Raw genomic sequence first — 19,899 nt, forward strand, 5'->3', positions numbered from 1 at the left:
ATTTGGGGGGTTTCCATGATGGGTTTGGTCCTTATTTCTTTTGACCTAATGGTTTTTCAAGATAAAACAAAGATCAATATGTAACATACCTTGATGAATAAGTTAGAATTGTGAATTAATTCCTATTCTCACAGGTTTAAGGTTAAAATTTGTTTTTCAACTGGTGAATTTCTGAGGCTTGTCCTGAATTTTGATGATAGTCCACACATTTTGAATATGGTTCAGGTCAAGTTAATAAAAAAAAACTTTATTGTTAGTTGACTTTTCCATCCACAAACCTCTTTTTATTCACCTGAGAGGTATCTCAATAGGACCCAACTCCAACTCTAATGAAAAAAGTATATACTATCCTACAAGTAAACATAAATTAAATCAGTTATTGAAGTTATCGAAAGAAAAAAAAAACATGAAACTAACAATTAACTTAAGGTTACAAAAAATGAATACATGGAATAATGAATGATAAATGGCGTATACTTATTTACCTTTTCTTCTCAGGGGACTCCTGACTTGAAAACACCATATAAGTAAAGGTCTCTGTTTGTTTTTGTACTGCACAGACGACTGAAAGCCAAACTGCCTCTTTACTTATTCCGGAGTACTCTCGCTGTGTCTGTATTATATAAATAAGAGGTTCTAAAAATGCATTAAAGGGATAGTTCGGTATTTTTGACATGAATCTGTATGGCATCCCCATCACCAGTGTCATGCAATCACACTGACTTACCCCTGGCAGCGTCCTGTGAGCAGAGTTCTCGTCCAGTTTTGGTCAAGCCGAAAGTAGTCCGGCAGGTTTGCTAGACCCAGCGAAATAAAACGTTTCTCTTCCCAAAACATTATGTGTTCAAAAGAGTGATATTTTTGCATCCCAAAAACATTGTAGTGGAAAAAGTCACACGTCGTTATCACTTGGTCCTATTTTCTCTCTGTTCGTATCAGTGCGCGCCGTCATTCAGACAGCTAGGGCCTACTAACCTGACAACAGCCAGATGCATGTCTCCCTCCGCCCAGCTAGGAGCTAGGCGGAGGGAGACATGCATCTGGCTGTTGTTGAGCTCTCTGTCTGAATGACGGCGCGCACTGATAAGAACAGAGAGAAAATAGGACCAATTGATAACGACGTGTGACTTTTTCCACTACAACGTTTTTGGGATGCAAAAATATCACTCTTTTGAACACATAATGTTTTGGGAAGAGAAACGTTTTATTTCGCTGGGTCTAGCAAACCTGCCGGACTACTTTCGGCTTGACCAAAACTGGACGAGAACTCTGCTCACAGGACGCTGCCAGGGGTAAGTCAGTGTGATTGCATGACACTGGTGATGGGGATGCCATACAGATTCATGTCAAAAATACCGAACTATCCCTTTAAGTGTAAGTTGTACAGCAGAAATAATATATTATTAAATACATGCAAACTATAAATCTGTTGTTCATTTACTTGTTGTCTAACTGGCTGCCATACCAGTAAAGCTTTGGATTCAGCTGATGAGTGCACTGTATAAGGCAACACTCTTCTTAATTTTAAATACACATGTTGGGTTCAAGCATAAAGTATTTGAAGGAGGTGAAGACCTTTGCAGGCATATTTTTGAAAAGACCCACTCTCTCCACTTTAAAAAAAAATGCACATGCACAACCCTAGGGACAACCCCGGGGGAACGCCTATTAAACGTGTGGAAGAGCATGCATGAGCCCATTTCTCCTCGTGCACGCTCTATTTAAAAGTTGCTGTTTGCATCGCTCATACAAGCTTACTTTCCAAAAGAAGACTCACCACCGGTAAGTGAAAATGGGGATGAGCATGTAGGACGGCCTTACATAAACATATCACCAGAATGACTGACAATTAGGAGGACCACTTATTTTGATGATCCATCTGGAAAAATAACTTTTTTTTATTTCACTCATGACAAAAATTAACTTTTTCATGAGTGATGATTGTCCAAAAGTGGAACTTAAAATAAGTAATTATAAAATAAAGAGTATTTTATTTAATTTTTTAATCAACCAAACCCATGACATCAGGACTTGCAGTACTGCAACATGGCGGCGCACTTGCCAAAGCATTATATAACAAGGCTGCTCAGTGGACCAGTTGGTAGCACTGCTGCCTTGCAGCAAGAAGGTTTGGGGTTCGGTTCCCGGCCCGAAGTCTTCCTGCATTGAGTTTGCATGTTCTTCCTGTACATGTGTGGGTTCTCTTAAATTGGATCTTCTCTTAATTATCTTCTCTAAATTCTCCTTAGGTGTGAGTTTGTGTGTGAATGGTTGTTTGTCCCGTTTGTCTCTGTGTTGCCTTGCGATGGACTGGCGACCTGTCCAGGGTGGCCCCCACCTCTCGCCCGTAGACAGCTGGAGATAGGCACCAGCAACCGTCACGAGCCCAGTAGGGATGAAGCATGACAGAAAATGGATGGATGCTACATTTATTTTTACCTTTATATTTTTTTAATTTCTAATATAATTATTAATAATAGTAAGACACAATCGTGTGAGTTAAGCTAGTTTAGATAACTGTTTCATTTCCACTTTATAATATCTGTTGATTGAATAACTAAGTTCATTTAACTGTTTTTTTGTTACATTTCCAAAGATATTTTGGAGGGTCTCTCTTTACAAAGGAATACATACAGTATGCATGGCATATATCTGCCTATAAGTTATTCAGTGAGGCTTAAAAAAGAATAATGTAGAACCTGTAAAGCAGGTCACACTTTCAAGACAACCGTGTGATTTATGATTTTAGGATTTGCTTTATTGTTGTGATGTTTTAAACGAGTTGTCTTAACTGCAAGATGAAGACAACTTGTACAAAGTCCAGAGATATTTAGGAATATCAGTTAATTTAAACAACAAAACAAAAGAACCATATAATTATGATATTAATATGAAAAATGTACTCATTAAGTCAAACTTTAAAGGTCCTAGCCATTTTTTTTTATGGAATCTGGCTTAAGATTGATCCATTTAATCATAATTTGAATGTGACAGATTTTCTGGCTTTGGACAACATCCATGTAAAGGCACCGAGTATGATCTACCATAAAAACCTTTACTGTATCGATCGTTTCTAAAAATATGGTGGTCTATGCTCCTTAACAGAACCAACAAACCCAGACACTCAATGAAGCATGACCTACCATGGTCTTCTGCGAACGTCATACAGATCAATCTTATTGGGCGCCCTCCAAGGAGTGGCTGAGGAGAGAGACAAAACTAGTTATAATCCATTTATTTTCAGCCATGTTGCATAAGATTAAAACAAAGCAAACCTAAATATTTTCTCTCTTTTAAGCTGCGAGAAAGCTGGTAAGATGATGTACAGCTAAGGACTTGAAAGCTCAAGACTTTTTTTGTCATTAGTAAACAACAGATTGTTGATCTGATGGTTGTGGAGCCTACCTGGGTAGTATCGTGTCACCCCGGTGGCACTTCCAAACACCTGCCAGCGCAGAGAGCTGTCCTCTCGCCGGTTTTCAATGAAGACTCGCTCCAGAGCTTGTGTCCAGTTGAGCTCATTTAGGATAACTGGGGCTACAGAAAAGAAAAAAATAATCTTTGATATGGCCTAAAATAACACACCTATGTAAAACTTACAAAAACTTTCAACAATAATTGAGATTGTGGGTGCTTACAAACAATAAAGTAAACCTGAAGCCAAGAAATTCTGCAGGCATTAAGCAGCCTAAAATCCTTTGTGCAATAAAAAGCAAATTTTCTCATCATCTTATTCCAAAATACAATGAAATAGGTGTAAATATGTGAGAAAGATGGATAGAAACTGGTACTTATGACTTATGAATATAATTGCACATTTACAATTCATTTCATAAAAGTGGTAATACTGTTTTTGAAATGTTATTCTTTTATGTTCTTTCTTGGGAAAATCAACAATATTAGACTGTCAAAATATGAAAATAACAACACTGTAATGGTATTTTAACTATCAGACTGCTGCTCAGCAAATAGATCTGACAGTATTACTACCTTTTTTTTAAACAAAGCAAACAGAGCCAAATTTGTAAGTTGCTGGTTAGAAAACTATGAATCTAATTACATGGAAATTAATAGCCTCTTTATTTGTACTTCATCTGTCTCTTTTTAAAATGTGTGTTGCAATCTATTTAAAATATAATTTAACAGATTAAAGATAAAGACATGCAAAATGATACAAACAAAATTTAGAAAGATATTAAACTGTCCCACATAAACCAAGGTTTGTCTCTCAATAAGTGAAAGGTTGAGGTGAACAACCTTTCCCTCTGCTAGCTGAAGTTAACTGAGTGCATCAGGATGGATGTATATGGGAACCTCGGGCCGGTGGTTGCTGTCAGAGCAGGACTTTAGTCTAATCTCTGTGATCTCTGCGCCCCACGCAGGGCGGGTCACCTTGAGGGAGGGTCATACCTCATGTCACTAACAGCAGGCAGAGGCAAAGGTTCCGGCTGAATGTTGGATAACAGACTGATTTTAACTTTTTTCAATCGATTAGCCCGAAATCTCCCCTCTTTTGGTTTAGCAGAGTTAGAATTAGTGTTGAGTTCAAAGCTTTATAGAGTAGCCCAAAACCTTGTTTTGGCTTAGAAAACATGCAAATTGAAAAAGAAGAATGGGCCCGGCCCTTAGGAATGAGAAGTCGTTTGGGTTCTTTGTTAGCCTGCAATACCTGATACTGGTCTATGCCTGTGAAAGAGGGGTTGTTAGGGGGGAATTGTTGGCCAGGCTGAACAGATGATGGGGGTTGAGATTATAGCAGGAAGGTATCAACTCTATCACTTTGTTGTAAGTTTTTTAAAAGCTGTCCACCCACTCTGTTTAAGGTTGTTTTTTTCTCTCTTATCATAAATGGCTTCCTTAACACCCCTTTCAAAACACCTGGCTTCTTTGTCCAAAATGTAAACATTCTGGTCCTTAAAATAGTGTCCCCTGTAAGCAGAGTCTTGTCTACAAGAGGTAGCTCATCTGTGTTGAGCCATGCATCTGTGGAGAGGTTGTTTCGTATCTCCAATATAAAGATCAGAGCATTCCTCACTGCATTTAACTGCATACAGCACTCAACTCATCTTAGCAATGGTAGCTTTGTCTTTAGGATGCACTAGTCTCTGTTTAAGGGTCTTGTTTGGCTTGAAATGGGATTTTGTGTTTGGAGAAAGTTCAATGGGAATAGATGGGAAACATCTTCAAACTTGGAAGCAAATTCTAGTGCATGCTATACATCCATTACACAAAGAATTTAAGGTAACAGGTATCGCTCATCAGAGTTTAAAAAAAGTTGTGCACTCCTCAAATGTTCAACAGTAAATTGAATAAAGGAAAGTTTACAGAATACAACTGTCTGACTTGCATTTTGCACACTCCTTATTTTGCATCCACCTGTGGTCTCAATTATTTTTTTGCAGTTCTAAAAAAATCCTTAAACAACATGCAAAATGGACACACACACATATCCACACAATGAAATGCATTCAGTCTGTGTTTAATAGCTAAACTGAAGTCAGAAGATGGGGAGTGCAATCAGAGGTTTAATAGCCACCTGATTAAAGAGGAAACAAGAAAAGGCGCTGAGCTGCAGAGAACTTCACTCGCTCCTCTGATTTAATTACTCAGCCAAGCAAAGCTAGATAAGCCTCAGAACAGACAAGTCCAGCATTTCTCAACACTGCATTTTAATTTTACACAAATAAACGATCATTATCCAATTTTCCCATGCTTCCAATTACTGCAAAGTTTCTAACAAGCCATTAGTTGAGAGCTAAGAAACAAGCAGGAAACAAATTCTCCTTCTGTTTGTCTCTTAAATTGGAAAGTCACATTTAAATAAAATGATCAACCAGAAAATCTGTAAATTATATTTTTTTAAATATTCATTTTTTTATGTTTAACACTACAGGAAGCCATTTTATATTATGCCTTTGAAAAAAATTGCCCTTCCTAACAAAAGCTCTGTGTTATTACTGTCTATCAAAGAGCAAAATCAAATACTATGCAAAAAATAGCACAACAACAACAAAGCTCAGCCCAAACAGTGTCTGGAGGACATGAGTGTGTGAAAGCCAAATTGCTGCCATCACCGAGGGGAGCTCCTCGACATGTTTTCCCTCCAAATTTCAAGACAAAAGCACAAAGGAAGAACGGAGGCGGTTAGAAGCAGCTGTACAAGTTACCAAAACCTTAAAAACCCTGTGGAGGGTGTTATGGGTGATTGAGAGAAAGAAATTAACATGAATGATTAGCTGCACTATAGAAAGAAAAAAAGCTACAACTTGCCCACAAAGTCAGAAGAGGAATAAAACAACCAAGTGAACATATTTCCTAAATTGAAACATTTTCATCATCACTTTTTAAAAGCTTTTGACTAGAACTTAATCCTAAAACCATATTTTTGCTTTGGCTATTTTCACAAAATGATCACTGAAGTTTAGCTTCTGTGATTTTTGATGATTCATGTCAGAAGGCCTCATGCCAAAGATGCTGCAAAATACTTTCCAAAGGACCAGCATGAGAGTTAAAGTATCCTTCATAAGTTAGTCTTTACATTCGCCAAGAGACCAGATGGCGGGAAGAACCAGAAGGTTGGAAGTAAAGAGATTTGAAAGGCATTTTGAAACAGTGACATTTGAGATGTAAACTATTCAAACTTATATGTGCATATTGCATTTTATAGCAGGTGATGGTCATGATTTAACCAATATTTACAGTTTTATACAATACTGTATAAACACAAGTTCATACTATTTAGCAAATTGGTAGAATTTGTCACTGTAATAAAATAATAGTATTAGAATTGGGTTATAAATGCAGGCTTTTATATAAACAGACAAAACAAACTACAGTTTAAACCAGACACATAACCTAGAAACTGTATCATTTGGTTATCTGTATGCTCAGTTTTTGACAGATTATTCCTAAACTGTCCATTTAATATCAACATTAACAAATTATTTTGGGGTAATTCTTTAAAAATGGGATCTTTGCCACACCTTGATAATCCTTTGGATTTATTGACTAGAAATAAGAGCCTGAAAAAACAAGATAAAACAATTGTACTTCACAGAAAATCAGTAAAGATGTTTAGAAAAACACATAAAGGGGTTCTTAAAACCTGGGGAATTGCTGCTTAAGATTTTAAAACATTACCATAAAGTAGCCTAAAATCTAAAGAATTCGACTGGTTCTACGTTTCTGCAGTGTTCTTAACTAACCCAACACAACATTTTAAATATTCTTTAGTGTTTGTGTGTCTGTGCTCAACGGCTGAAAGAGATAAAAGATGGTCCATGTGTGTTTATACCGCCAGCCAAAACTAAAACAGTCACATTGGAGCCACCTACCACAACGTTAGGGCTAATCTGGCAAAACACACACATTCACCGGAATGCATATCTGCAGGTGATCTCTGAAGAAAAAAATGGTACATCAGTGATAAGACAACACAGAAAACTAATTATCTTTGATTTATTCAGTTAGGATATGCTGTGACTTCTCTGGACAGTTGATAAAAAGACAAATTTCCCTTGGGTGGTGGTGGTGGTGGGAGGGGTGTGCCAGTGCAGTCAGACAGGGCCTAGGAGCACCAGCCTGGCCCCATCTTTCACCTGAAATGCGCTTCTCTGTGATATCTTTAAAAGGTAATTCATCAGAGCTTCGCTCCCTTGACATTTAAAGCACCCTTGGCTTTGCACCTTTATGGAGCAAGACTGCACACCAAGTAGGGAAACAATTATGAGCGGGATTTATGGAGCGTCGCTGTGCAAGATCATTCCTCAACTCCCATCATCCTAGTCTCTATCCTACCCCTCCCCAAAACCCCCACGTACATACATTCTTCACAGTGATGTACCTCAGATTAAGACTGAACTGATCTGTCCCTTATGCCCTGTATTAATCTGACGCTATAAAAATAAGTATTATACACACAGAGCAGAGAAATTGCACTGTAGTGAGCCAAAAGTGGTCCCTCGTGAAAATCAATGATGGTATTTGGAGCTAAACCTATTAGCTGGAGGACTTTGAAGATTTATAATCGTTTATGCAGCAATTGTCTGAGGGTAAAATGGAGGGAATAAGTTGCATGGATATTTGAAAGGTTTTTGGAAAACTTTGCCTGAAAATGAAAAAAATCAGATTCTCTATTAATTGGTCTGATGTGAATACATTAAAGTAGTGGCACCTGAGGGTGGCGGAAAGGTTATGTTGCAACTGTCTGTAACAGTAGAAGTAGAAGTGGGTTATTGGAGGCACAGTTGTTTTTAAAACAGCTTCAGGAAATAGACTAATGTTACTACATTGTTTTTGGCATCAGTCAATACACATCACCATAATAACAAACCAGCAAGTTCTTCAATATAACATATTGATGTAAATTTCAACAGAGAGGAAATTAAGTTCTTCAAAAAAGCTTATGAATATTAATTTGTAGAATTTGTGGCCTTTGCATTAAAAAATTTCCAGTTTAATTCATATCTTATTTAGAAAGAGTTAATTATGATAAAGGTATGAAAGCGGGCTAATCTAAAAATGTAAGTGTAGAGATTCATCTAAAACGACTTAATAGATGGCATTCTCGCATTTGTGGTTCTCCACCCCAAAAAATGTGCCTACTGTCGGAAGTGGATTGCTTACTTGTTTATCAATGAAAGATTTTGCGTACGTGCCCATTAACGTTATTTAGGTAGGATCTAAGCATACTGTAAGTCGTACGCTGTTTGGCTAGTGGTCAGCCATTACGCCGAAGAACAAAGAAGTACTGTTACATACAGTCTAGGTGTTTTATTTATGAAAGTGTGTGCAACAATAATCTTTTTCCCCTTCCAATAATCAATTGGGGAAACATTATTGACAATTTAGCTGTTTTAATACGATTTCTGAACAGCTTTTTACTTTTTTCACTTATCTTGTTGCCACTTTGCCAACAGCTATCTAGAATTTATCTAACAAAGTAAAGTCAGGAGTGTGTATGTCAGCTAAAAAAACAACTAATATATTATTTGGAATTAGAAGATTTGCTGAAAAAGTAAATATAAATTTTATGAAATGCAAAGGAGAGAGATGAACAGCCAGTATTTTAATTTATTTTGTTCCACTTCATACTTTAAGTCAAGGATCGTTATTTACCACAGATGTGGACTCCTCTACAGAAACCTGTTCAAATATTGAAAAACATTTCAGTCTTTGACATCTGTCCAAGAATTATTAGTTCATTGTTCATTTTGGTTCAAAATGATTGCACATGCAATTCACTATGTCAGACTTATCACCAGTAAGTAAAAATGGGGGCGAGCACATAGGACGGCCTGATGTCAACCAGAATGATTGACAATTAGAAGGACCACTTATTTTGATGATCCACCCGGAAAAAGAACTACCTCCACTTCACCTTTAATATGTTGGCTTTTTTGTTGATAGCAATTAACTTATACCAATTAGACTATGTTAGGTTAGCTCCAAGTTTTGAATTCATATGTAGGATAAATGGCAAATAAGTATGAGCAGGTTCCCGGTTCATTGTTATCTTCTTCAGTTCAATATTAGGAGTTCTAAAAATGTCTACAAAAAGTAAAGATCCCTACGCCCATTATTGTGCTCTCGACACTAATTACCTTTTCAAATTTTCCCTAAAATCCATCTTTCCTAAAATTTTAAAGCACTGTGGAAGGAGGCCCAGAAACCACCAGTGGTATTTGTATCTCATTTTGAAAACCAGAATTTTCACAGGATTTACATAGTTAAAAGGTCCAAAGAGATGAACTCCACTCTATAAATGCAAAGTTTGACAGCCCACAGCCATTAGAAAAAGCTTAAGCAATAGTTTCATCATCCTATAATACATGGCAGACATTAACAGCTATTTGTTATGAAGTTTTAAAATCATAATGTGGGACATATTGTGAAGTCACACAAAACGGAACACCTAAAAACCCTAATAATGAGAATTAAAATGGGTCCTGAATCTCATTTTGGATAATCGTGAGCTAGTTAATTTTTTTAAATAATGATTAAAAGAAAGGAATCTGATTCACATTAAAAAATGTTTCTTTGAAAAGGATTGTGAAATTTTTACTTTGCTAGCAGAAACTATTATTTTCACATTTTGTGACTTACATTCATATTGTAATTTTAGATTAAAAAATATAATCTTTTTTAACCTCCATCCAAAGGAAGCTCTCTTACTGTCAAAGCAGGCAAGCTGTATGTCAATCCTACAGGAGTGGAGAGCAAGCTTTCTAAAGAGAAAGTGTGTTAACCATATCATGATTATGGCTATTAACCTTCAGATAATCTTTTATCCTGATTGATGTTTGTAACATTATGTACCACATCTTCAGATACTCACAATTTTTTATTCCATCTCTGTTCAGCAGATGTTTTCCAACAGCGATGTGAGTTCAGAGCGGCAGAGATCAGGTACCGCTGTTTATTCTAAAGACCTCACAGGCTCCAAATAAAAACAAACCGGCAGGCTGATGTACAAATAACTTCCTCCACAGTTCAAAAATCACTGCACAGCAGCACATCGGCTTCTCCTGCATGTATCACCTTTCTTCTCTTCCCCTCCGTGTTGTCAGTACAGTTCATTTTCCATCTCTCTCTATCCATTCTCCTGTTTCTTTTCTGTCTTCTCCTCTTTCCTTCAGGCCTGATTTTGAGCATGGCTGAGTGTTAAAAGAGCCTGAACCTTAAAGCCTTTCATCCCGCGGAGGGAAAATGGCAGCAACAGGAACTGGCAGCATCTCACACATCCAAACACTGAGTTTTTTTTTTCTCCCCTGAGTTTTCACAGAGGAAAAAATATCTTTTCATAGCTTTGTTAGTGGAAAAAATAACCTGTATAAAATAGTTCAAATTGCAGCTTTTATTCTTTAAAGTTCACGTTATTGTCAAAGAATTCTCCAAATGAAAAAAAAAAAGCTACAAAAAACATATTTTTAGGCTTTGTGAGTTTTTTGTGTGCAGGGTATTCACTAAACTGCATTTATTGGAGTAAACAGTTTTAACGCTAAAAACAACTAAAGCCCAAACAATATATATTACTTCACATCGAAAAACCTTCTTCACTCACCAGGTTCTTGAGGATTTATGTCAAATAAACTTCAAAGTAAATACAAAATAGCCTTAAATCATAAGCAACTGGAGTTTCACTCAATTTCTCTGAAAAAAGAAGAAAATATTTTCAAAGGATAAAACACTTTCTATTGGTGGGGAATTAGTTGATTGGCAGCAGTGGCGTAAAGGGGGAATCTCAGTTGTCCGAAATCTATTTGATGAAAAACTCATAGTTATCCATGTTTGGACCAGATTGTCACCAAATACAATCTGTCACATAGTCAATTCTGGATGTCCACTTATGCAGCCCACTATCTAAATGCTTGGGAAGCCTTTCGGGTAGTCCGGTTGAAGCATTGCTCAGTAAATTACATATTAGTACTAAAGGGAATACCTCTTTACTTTATAAATTGCTACTATTACAACTATCATCATAAACATAAGACTTTGGGAGTTCATGACCGGGACTGGCATATAAAATGAATAGCCAGCTTCAGAGAAGCAAACCAAAAGTATAACGTATAAAATAAAAAGCCAGACAATACAGCTGCTGAACTCTGTGATTTTGTAAAGATTACTTGTGTATAACCTTTCCTATCTTGTTATGTCTGCTTATGTTTACTGGCTTCTCTCATCACAAACAAACAGGGACAAAACTTAAATCGTGGCCTCTTATGTCCAGCAATAAAAAAAATATGTATTTATTGAAAATACTTTTTGTTTGATTGAATAAAAAAAAAAATCCCTATGTAAGGCTGATGCTCTGTTTAGCTGTGACACCATCCTGGCTTTTGCCCTGTCTCACTCTGTGCTCACTTCCATGTCTTTTGGGATTAAAATTGGTTCAGCTCATCTTCTTAACTGATTATTTCTAAGAGAGACACCTATCGAGCTACTTACTGTTATCTTTTTTTAACATAGAAAGTATGTAACGTATGTAAAGAGACATAATGTAAGTTTTTGCTGAAAAATATCTTTAAAATATCCTTTTTATTTACCCCATTAGACTACTGATGTCAAGCCCATCCAGGTTAAATAGGTCCGACCTAGCAAAAAAATTGAAGCGTTATATTCCAGATGGATTTTGTGGATACTCAGAAACAACCAGGCGTCCAGCTCAACCCAAGCATTAATGGCAAATCCAGGTAAGGTGAAAAAAAGTTAGAAAAAAAACAAAACTTGTTAAGAACAAGCAGAACAGTGCTATAGTTCGGTGTTATGGCCACGGTTGGCGATATCATTAGAAAACTCCAAAATGCCTCTTTATGTTCCATTTGAGCCCAGGTGTACTGTAGGTTTCTTCCTGTTAAAATTAATTAATAAATCTGCTTTTGCTACATGCATGCTCTGTGTGAGGGACTGCTGCTGGGTCAGCAACATAATGCAAGTGATGCCAAATGCATCATCAAGATGAAGCAAATCCTACAAACTTAATAACTTAAAGCAGTTAGCTGGTTTTCCTTAGATAGAACAATTCTAACCAATTTGTCTGAATGATTTCATTGAACTGCTTCTGTAAAGTTCCTTGACATGACATTTGTTATGAATCGCCACTATTTAAATAACCGGAATTTAAATAAACTGATTTGAACATTGAATTTCTGAGCATCAGAGGCATCCGGTTTAGATGCAATTTACCATGGACACGTGTCTATGGGTGTTGGGAAGCCCTGCAGTGCATTTCAAACATATGGTGAGAGGCATTTTGAAGTCTTTTCAGCTTTGTGAGTATAGTGCTGTGAGGATACAAGCTAGATTTGTGTCAAATGAGTTCAAAGTGTCATACACATCAGTTGCAAAATCTGAACTTTTGCAGCTCAATACAGTACATACACCAGATAAGCTGTTGGGAGACAGTAAATGCATCCAAGCCATGGTCTCCCCTCCTGCAGAGCTGTCAGCATTAAACCATGAAAAATGAAATATGTATATAAGTATATATATATATATATATATATATATATATATATATATATATATATATATATATATATATATATATATATATATATATATATATATATATATATATATACACTATATTGCCAAAAGTATTTGCTCACCCATCCAAATTATTGGAATCAGGTGTTCCAATCACTTCCATGGCCACAGGTGTATAAATTCAAGCACCTAGGCATGCAGACTGTTTTTACAAACATTTGTGAAAGAATGGGTCGCTCTCAGGAGCTCAGTGAATTCCAGCGTGGAACTGTGATAGGATGCCACCTGTGCAACAAATCCAGTCGTGAAATTTCCTCGCTCCTAAATATTCCACAGTCAACTGTCAGCTGTATTATAAGAAAATGGAAGTGTTTGGGAACGACAGCAACTCAGCCACGAAGAGGTAGGCCACGTAAACTGACGGAGCGGGGTCAGCGGATGCTGACGCGCATAGTGCGAAGAGGTCGCCAACTTTCTGCAGAGTCAATCACTACAGACCTCCAAACTTCATGTGGCCTTCAGATTAGCTCAAGAACAGTGCGCAGAGAGCTTCATGGAATGGGTTTCCATGGTCGAGCAGCTGCATCCAAGCCATACATCACCAAGTGCAATGCAAAGCGTCGGATGCGGTGGTGTAAAGCACGCCGCCACTGGACTCTAGAGCAGTGGAGACGCGTTCTCTGGAGTGACGAATCGCGCTTCTCCATCTGGCAATCTGATGGACGGGTCTGGGTTTGGCGGTTGCCAGGAGAACGGTACTTGTCTGACTGCATTGTGCCAAGTGTAAAGTTTGTTGGAGGGGGGATTATGGTGTGGGGTTGTTTTTCAGGAGCTGGGCTTGGCCCCTTAGTTCCAGTGAAAGGAACTCTGAATGCTTCAGCATCCCAAGACATTTTGGACAATTCAATGCTCCCAACTTTGTGGGAACAGTTTGGAGCTGGCCCCTTCCTCTTCCAACATGACTGTGCACCAGTGCACAAAGCAAGGTCCATAAAGACATGGATGACAGAGTCTGGTGTGGATGAACTTGACTGGCCTGCACAGAGTCCTGACCTCAACCCGATAGAACACCTTTGGGATGAATTAGAGCGGAGACTGAGAGCCAGGCCTTCTCGTCCAACATCAGTGTGCAACCTCACAAATGCGCTTCTGGAAGAATGGTCAAAAATTCCCATAAACACACTCCTAAACCTTGTGGACAGCCTTCCCAGAAGAGTTGAAGCTGTTCTAGCTGCAAAGGGTGGACCGACGTCATATTGAACCCTATGGATTAGGAACGGGATGTCACTTAAGCTCATATGTGAGTCAAGGCAGGTGAGCAAATACTTTTGGCAATATAGTGTATATATATATACACACTACTCTGGTATTATATTCTGGGACCACATACCTCAAAAAACTCCTATAATCACTTTTAGCCAGACGCCAATATGTGGGGGTCTACCGTTTAGAACATTATATTTAAAACTAGGATTGTAATCTTGATAACCTGACTGCACTTTTTTGCTAAAAACATCTTGTTTTTTTCACAGTCATCACAGCAAAGCCAAGCCACTTTTTGGATTTTTATCTGCAATTGTAAACAAGAGACTGGCAAAGGAAAAGAGGAGGGTAGCTTCTCCCATCGTCATCTGTAAACAATTTGCCTAACACACATTGAGGGCATAAAAACGTTATGTATGTAATGTTAGTATAAGAACATTTATTTTATTCTATAAGTAAAAGAAATGCAAGTATAATCTGGTATTAAGTGTTTTTAATACTGTGCATGTATTAAACTTTCTTTAACATATCGTAAATTACTTTTTATCCATAAATAAAACATTTGTTACTGATAAACTAAATGGCTATATGTCTTGCAGTGCTTTCTAAATGTTCCAGGCATTATTTTTATATTTTATTGCACATTTGTTAAAAGCCTGACTTTGTGTCCAAAACAGCCTGTTTGGTGTCCATTTTAGGTTATAAAGGAATTTATGCATCTTTTTTTTTACCTGCTTGCTTAGCGTCCTTGATCATCACAAAGAGAGGACAGATCTAAGCAGCCCTACCACTGGGGCGACAGTGGCGTTGGATGGAGGAGTTTGCCCTGTAATCGAAGGGTTGACGGTTCAAGCCCCGACTCCGACTTTCATTGTCGTTGTGTCCTTGGGCAAGACACTTCACCTGCATTGTCTACTGATGGTGGTCAGAGGGCCCGGTGGCGCCAGTGTACGGCAGCCTCGCCTCTGTCAGTGAGCCCCAGGGCAGCTGTGGCTACAATGTAGCTTGCCACCATCAGTGTGTGAGTGTGTGTGTGAATGGGTGAATGAATGTAGTGTAAAGCGCTTTGGTCAAGTCTCCTAACTTGAATAAAGGCGCTATATAAGTACATGCCATTTACCATTTACCATGGGCATCTGCTTTCTGTTATGTACATACTCTGTTATGTATGTATAGTAGTTCACTTAGAGATGGATAATAAAATAATGGCTTTTCAGAGTGTCATGCAATAAAAAGTATAATTAAATCATGATTTTCCTCATCAGAAAATAGTGAATGCATTATAACTGGATAAAAACAACTCCGCATGCATGATGCATGATGCATGATGCATGATGCATTCCAGGTTAGTATAATGATTTGACATTAGTTTTGTGTCAGTCGGTCACATGATCTTAAAGCTAATTTGAAAAAAAAAAAAAACTTAATTTTCAAGACATAAGTAGAATATGTATTAAAATTGACAAAAATAAATGTGCCGTATCTTTCTACTCTCGAATAATGATTTGGCATTCATTTGTGTCAAAAGGTCACAAGACATCAAATATATATAAATCTTTTTTTATCAAGATTTCAAACCCCAAATGAAAGTATGTGGGAGGAGGGAGCAGTCAGACAGAGTCTCTGCGCCACCATGGCTAGGGATAATTTATAATCAAATAATATACAGTATGTGGGCAGAACTAAGGCTCCAAACTATGTTAAGTTCTACTTTAAAGAAACAAAACCCAAAATCATCTTTTGTTTAACAATTAGTCTTAGTGCTTACCTCTACGGCTGCAGTGCAATTTTCTGATGGGTAAAATTCTACTGCAGGAGTAAAACATTATCTTGTTCAGGTATAACAGGTTTCAATCTACCTTGGAACTTGGGGAACTTAGAGTTTAATCATTTTTGGTTTAATCATGATAGTATTTTGGTTTCCTGCTTGTAGATGCTCATATTCTCCACCGTTGGTATATGGCTACTACAGTCATTCTTACAACTTTAAAGAAACAAAAAAAAACAAATCTCACTGTTTTCTGTCAAAAAGTACAAACTGAGGTTTCTTCCTATTAAAAGAGTGTTTTCCTCTCCACTGTCGCTACAAGAATGCTCGTAAGCGTAATTGTATTAGAAAAAAAATTACTGTCACTTTCCCTCATCAGGATCACACCCCCACCTAACCCCTCTGCTAATCCCAATATTGGCACTGGCCAGTTTGGAGGCCTGTTTAAAATTTGTCTAAAGGCAAGTTGGGTTTTGTCATAGACTATGGCCCCATTTACACTAACCTTTTGAAACTGTGCAGAGATTGGTCCAACCACGAACCCGAGATAACTATTGACTGTAAATCGCACGCAAACTGAACTGAACTAGTACTAGTGCAACAGTAGGGTTCTGCGGAGTCCAGTAGTGGCTCGGTTCTTTGATAACAAAGACTGCATGAGCAGAAAGCATTATCTCCTATTTACAGTCAGCTTCCAGTGGTTGGCGGTAATGCACATTGGTAAGTTACCTGCCAACAGCCACAAAACAGAAGAAGAAGAAGAACTGTAAACAACAATCGAAATCTTTCCAACACTACATTTTTAAAAATGGCTTCAAAAGAGCGTGTTGCGACCTTTGATGATGGCAGAGGACGCTATCCAGGCGATGTTGGACGGAACATAATCTCTAAGCTTTCCTACTAGAGAGCAGTGGTACCATAGATCGTTACTAGGAGGCGAAGAACCGTGCTAGCGTGATGTGTAAATGGTTGTAAGGAACCAAGCTCGTCACGGTTAACTGATCTAAGCTTGGTGCGAACTCTGCAATGATCGGTTTTCAGAAGGTAATGTAAATGTGGCTCATAACCATACCAAAACATGCATTTTGGATTATTTGTATGTAAAAATAGAACAAACAAATATAATTAGCAAATAGTTTCTGGTGAAAGGGTAGGCTACTTTTTATTAACAATTTGGGTTTTTGTAATTGGTAACCTCATACTATGATAGTGGGCAAACATGTCAATTTTCCAGAGGAAGTATGATTATATAAAAGAAAACAGACAGAATACCTCCCAAGTGCACCTCAGAGTAGCTTTTCCAATTAAACTAAAGCTGTAAATAACAAACACAGAAAATGTAATTTGTGAGCCTGGTGGTGAGTGAAGAGGAGTTTGCCGTACTGACTGTTCTAATTAGAATGTGGGTAAACGATAGTGCCCCTTCACTGGGCACACACTATAGGGCTGGGATAGATGCGGAGGAGAGAGAGAAAGAGAGAGAGGAGAAGTAGAGTTAGAAAAGTCAAGAATGAAAGAGATGCAGCCCACGGGTTTAGACAGTCTTTTGGTTTAACTTTAAATCCCTTTTCGTCGCTTTTTTTTTCTATTTTCAAAATTACTTTTGCTTTTTTCCCCCTCCACATTTAAATCTAGTTTGATGTTGAGAGAGACTGAGTTGATCTTCAGCATGGTGTGAGCTGCGAAGCTTCCCCTGCTGGAGGCAATGTGTTAAAATGAAAAAAAAGACTACATTTGTACTTAAATGGAAACACAAATAAAGATATACTCGCTGCCTGAAAAAAGCTACACTTATTTGTTAAGCTTTGCACAACCCTCATATTGTATTTGGGTTAAGAAGGAATCTTTTTAATACTTGAAAAAATATCAAGGACAAAAAAAAAAAGAAAAATGTCAAGGGGACATTTATCTAGTCATTCACAATAAAAAGAAACAAATAACTTGTATTGTCGCCTTTTTAAGGACAAACCTCTGCTCTAAAATATTGCTTTGTCATTGCAGCTAGATTCAAAATCTGTAAAACCATTGAAATATAAAAGTCTGGTCTAAGGGAAATCTAACCTTACTTTTTAAACAGTTTAGCCATGTTTAGACTCCATCTGCTATAAAACATATGGATCAATAAAACAGGATCTCAATGGATCATCTCCATTGAGGCTGAGAGACTTTTAAAACTAATGGAAAATAAGGACGACTTTTACAACAAATTAACAGAGGTTTTTGAGGCGAAGGTGGACTTCCTCTACAAATTAAAGTAAGACCACAAACAGTTTTTATTTAAATCATATTAAAACAATTAGATTTTTGAATTGAATATTTTAAAAACTAAATGTTGGCCTTGAACAAAGTATTCTTTGTATTGTAATCCTTGCACCACATCAGTTTGGTATTGACCAATTTATAACAGGCAATGAAAACTATAGTAAAATAGCAGAGATCAATTGAGAGATAATGAATTATAAAATGGTGCATTACTGCGCTTAGGGCCCCTGCTCAGTCTAAAATAATTGACATGGGCTAACAGCCACATCAAACCAAAATGCACACATTGCTTCATTGACCTGCTGAAGATAATTTCTTTACCATTTTCTTTTATCAAAGTCTCTTGTCTCTTACTGCTAACCTATTAGTGTTCTGTCAGAGTCTATGCATACCTACTATAATGTGAATATCTATATCAGGATTATTTTGGGAAAACAAAACAACAAAAACATTTTAAAGAAAACATACTACATGGATGACCTGAAAACAAATGGCAAAGACTTTTAAATACATACCATTATACTGTACTTTCTACTGTGTGCTACATCTCAATAGCTTTTCTTTCTCTGCTTTTCCTCTAGCTTCCCCTGAGAACAGAATCTGCCCACTCACACTGCCTCTCTTCTGATAATACTAAACCTACAGATTTATTGTAGATCTAGACCCATCAAGACCCAGAGGACAACAATCTGCCCACATTAGTTTCCCCAGACATGCTCTCCAAGGCACCCTGCAGGTCGGACGTAGAGCCAAGCATGACAGAAAATAATCTTTTTCTACAAGCCCTCTAAAGCCAACACAGCTCCTATTAAAGCTATTCAAGTTAGGTTTAAAAATATCACACCAATCTGCAGTTTGGTTTGCCGTTTTTAGATATGTGATGTATACAACTATCAGAAATTATCAACAGAACAATACATAAAAGTATTTGAGAGTATTCATTTCATGGTGTAGTGTTTTTAGTCAATATGTGGGGTCTGTGTGACTGTCTTACCTGATAAAATTTAAACTGCTGGTTTTCAAAGACTGTTAAGTCAGTCGATGCTAATTAAGCCTCAGAGTCCAATATGGCAAACAGTATTAAAAAAGGAATTCCAAATCTGGTGAGCTCTAGTTGTAGATTGAGCCATTTTTCTAAATGTATTTTTTTCTCAGATAATTGGTTGCTAACTTCAGATAGCTAATTAGATTTGACAAACGTTTCCTCTAAATCAAAAAGATGACCCTAAGGAACTAATTCAGATCCACCATGCAGGAGAATTAGGAAATTCTCAGAATGTGTTCGTCAAAAGAAACTCTGCTTCTTAAAAGCTGTTAACAGCTTTGTTTTAAGTTGCAAAAAAAAGCTGTTAACAGCTTTTATTATATTCTAATAAAATTTGTTTTGTACAACTGATACATTAAAATACGTCATCTTGACGGATGTCCAGCAGTGGTGGACAAAATGAATATATTCATGAATCATTATTTAAATGGTGATTTCTCATTTCTGTCTGTTCGGCTGATTTAAGATGAGTTTATAAACAATAGGTCAATAAAATTAAAAAACAGCAAAACCCCAGATAAAGAAACAACATCACAACTGAAGAAAAAAGGTCCTCTGAATGTAACGATCTTGG

At 37.2% G+C, this 19,899-nt stretch overlaps 1 protein-coding gene across 3 annotated transcripts in view; it reads right to left on the minus strand.

The window, feature by feature from the left end:
• cacna2d2a (calcium channel, voltage-dependent, alpha 2/delta subunit 2a) overlaps positions 1-19,899 on the minus strand; it is a 260,234-nt gene that overhangs the window by 73,799 nt on the left and 166,536 nt on the right. For all 3 annotated transcript variants that reach the window (XM_038272939.1, XM_038272940.1, XM_038272938.1), the window contains exons 7-8: positions 3,406-3,537; positions 3,144-3,201 (exon numbers count right to left, since the gene is read on the minus strand). In XM_038272939.1, coding sequence (XP_038128867.1) covers positions 3,144-3,201; positions 3,406-3,537 — 190 coding nt within the window. The remainder of the gene's footprint in view (positions 1-3,143; positions 3,202-3,405; positions 3,538-19,899) is intronic.

The sequence above is a fragment of the Cyprinodon tularosa genome, unplaced genomic scaffold, assembly GCF_016077235.1.
Source record: "Cyprinodon tularosa strain WSP-4 unplaced genomic scaffold, ASM1607723v1 ctg85, whole genome shotgun sequence".
Taxonomy (NCBI): Eukaryota; Metazoa; Chordata; class Actinopteri; order Cyprinodontiformes; family Cyprinodontidae; genus Cyprinodon; species Cyprinodon tularosa.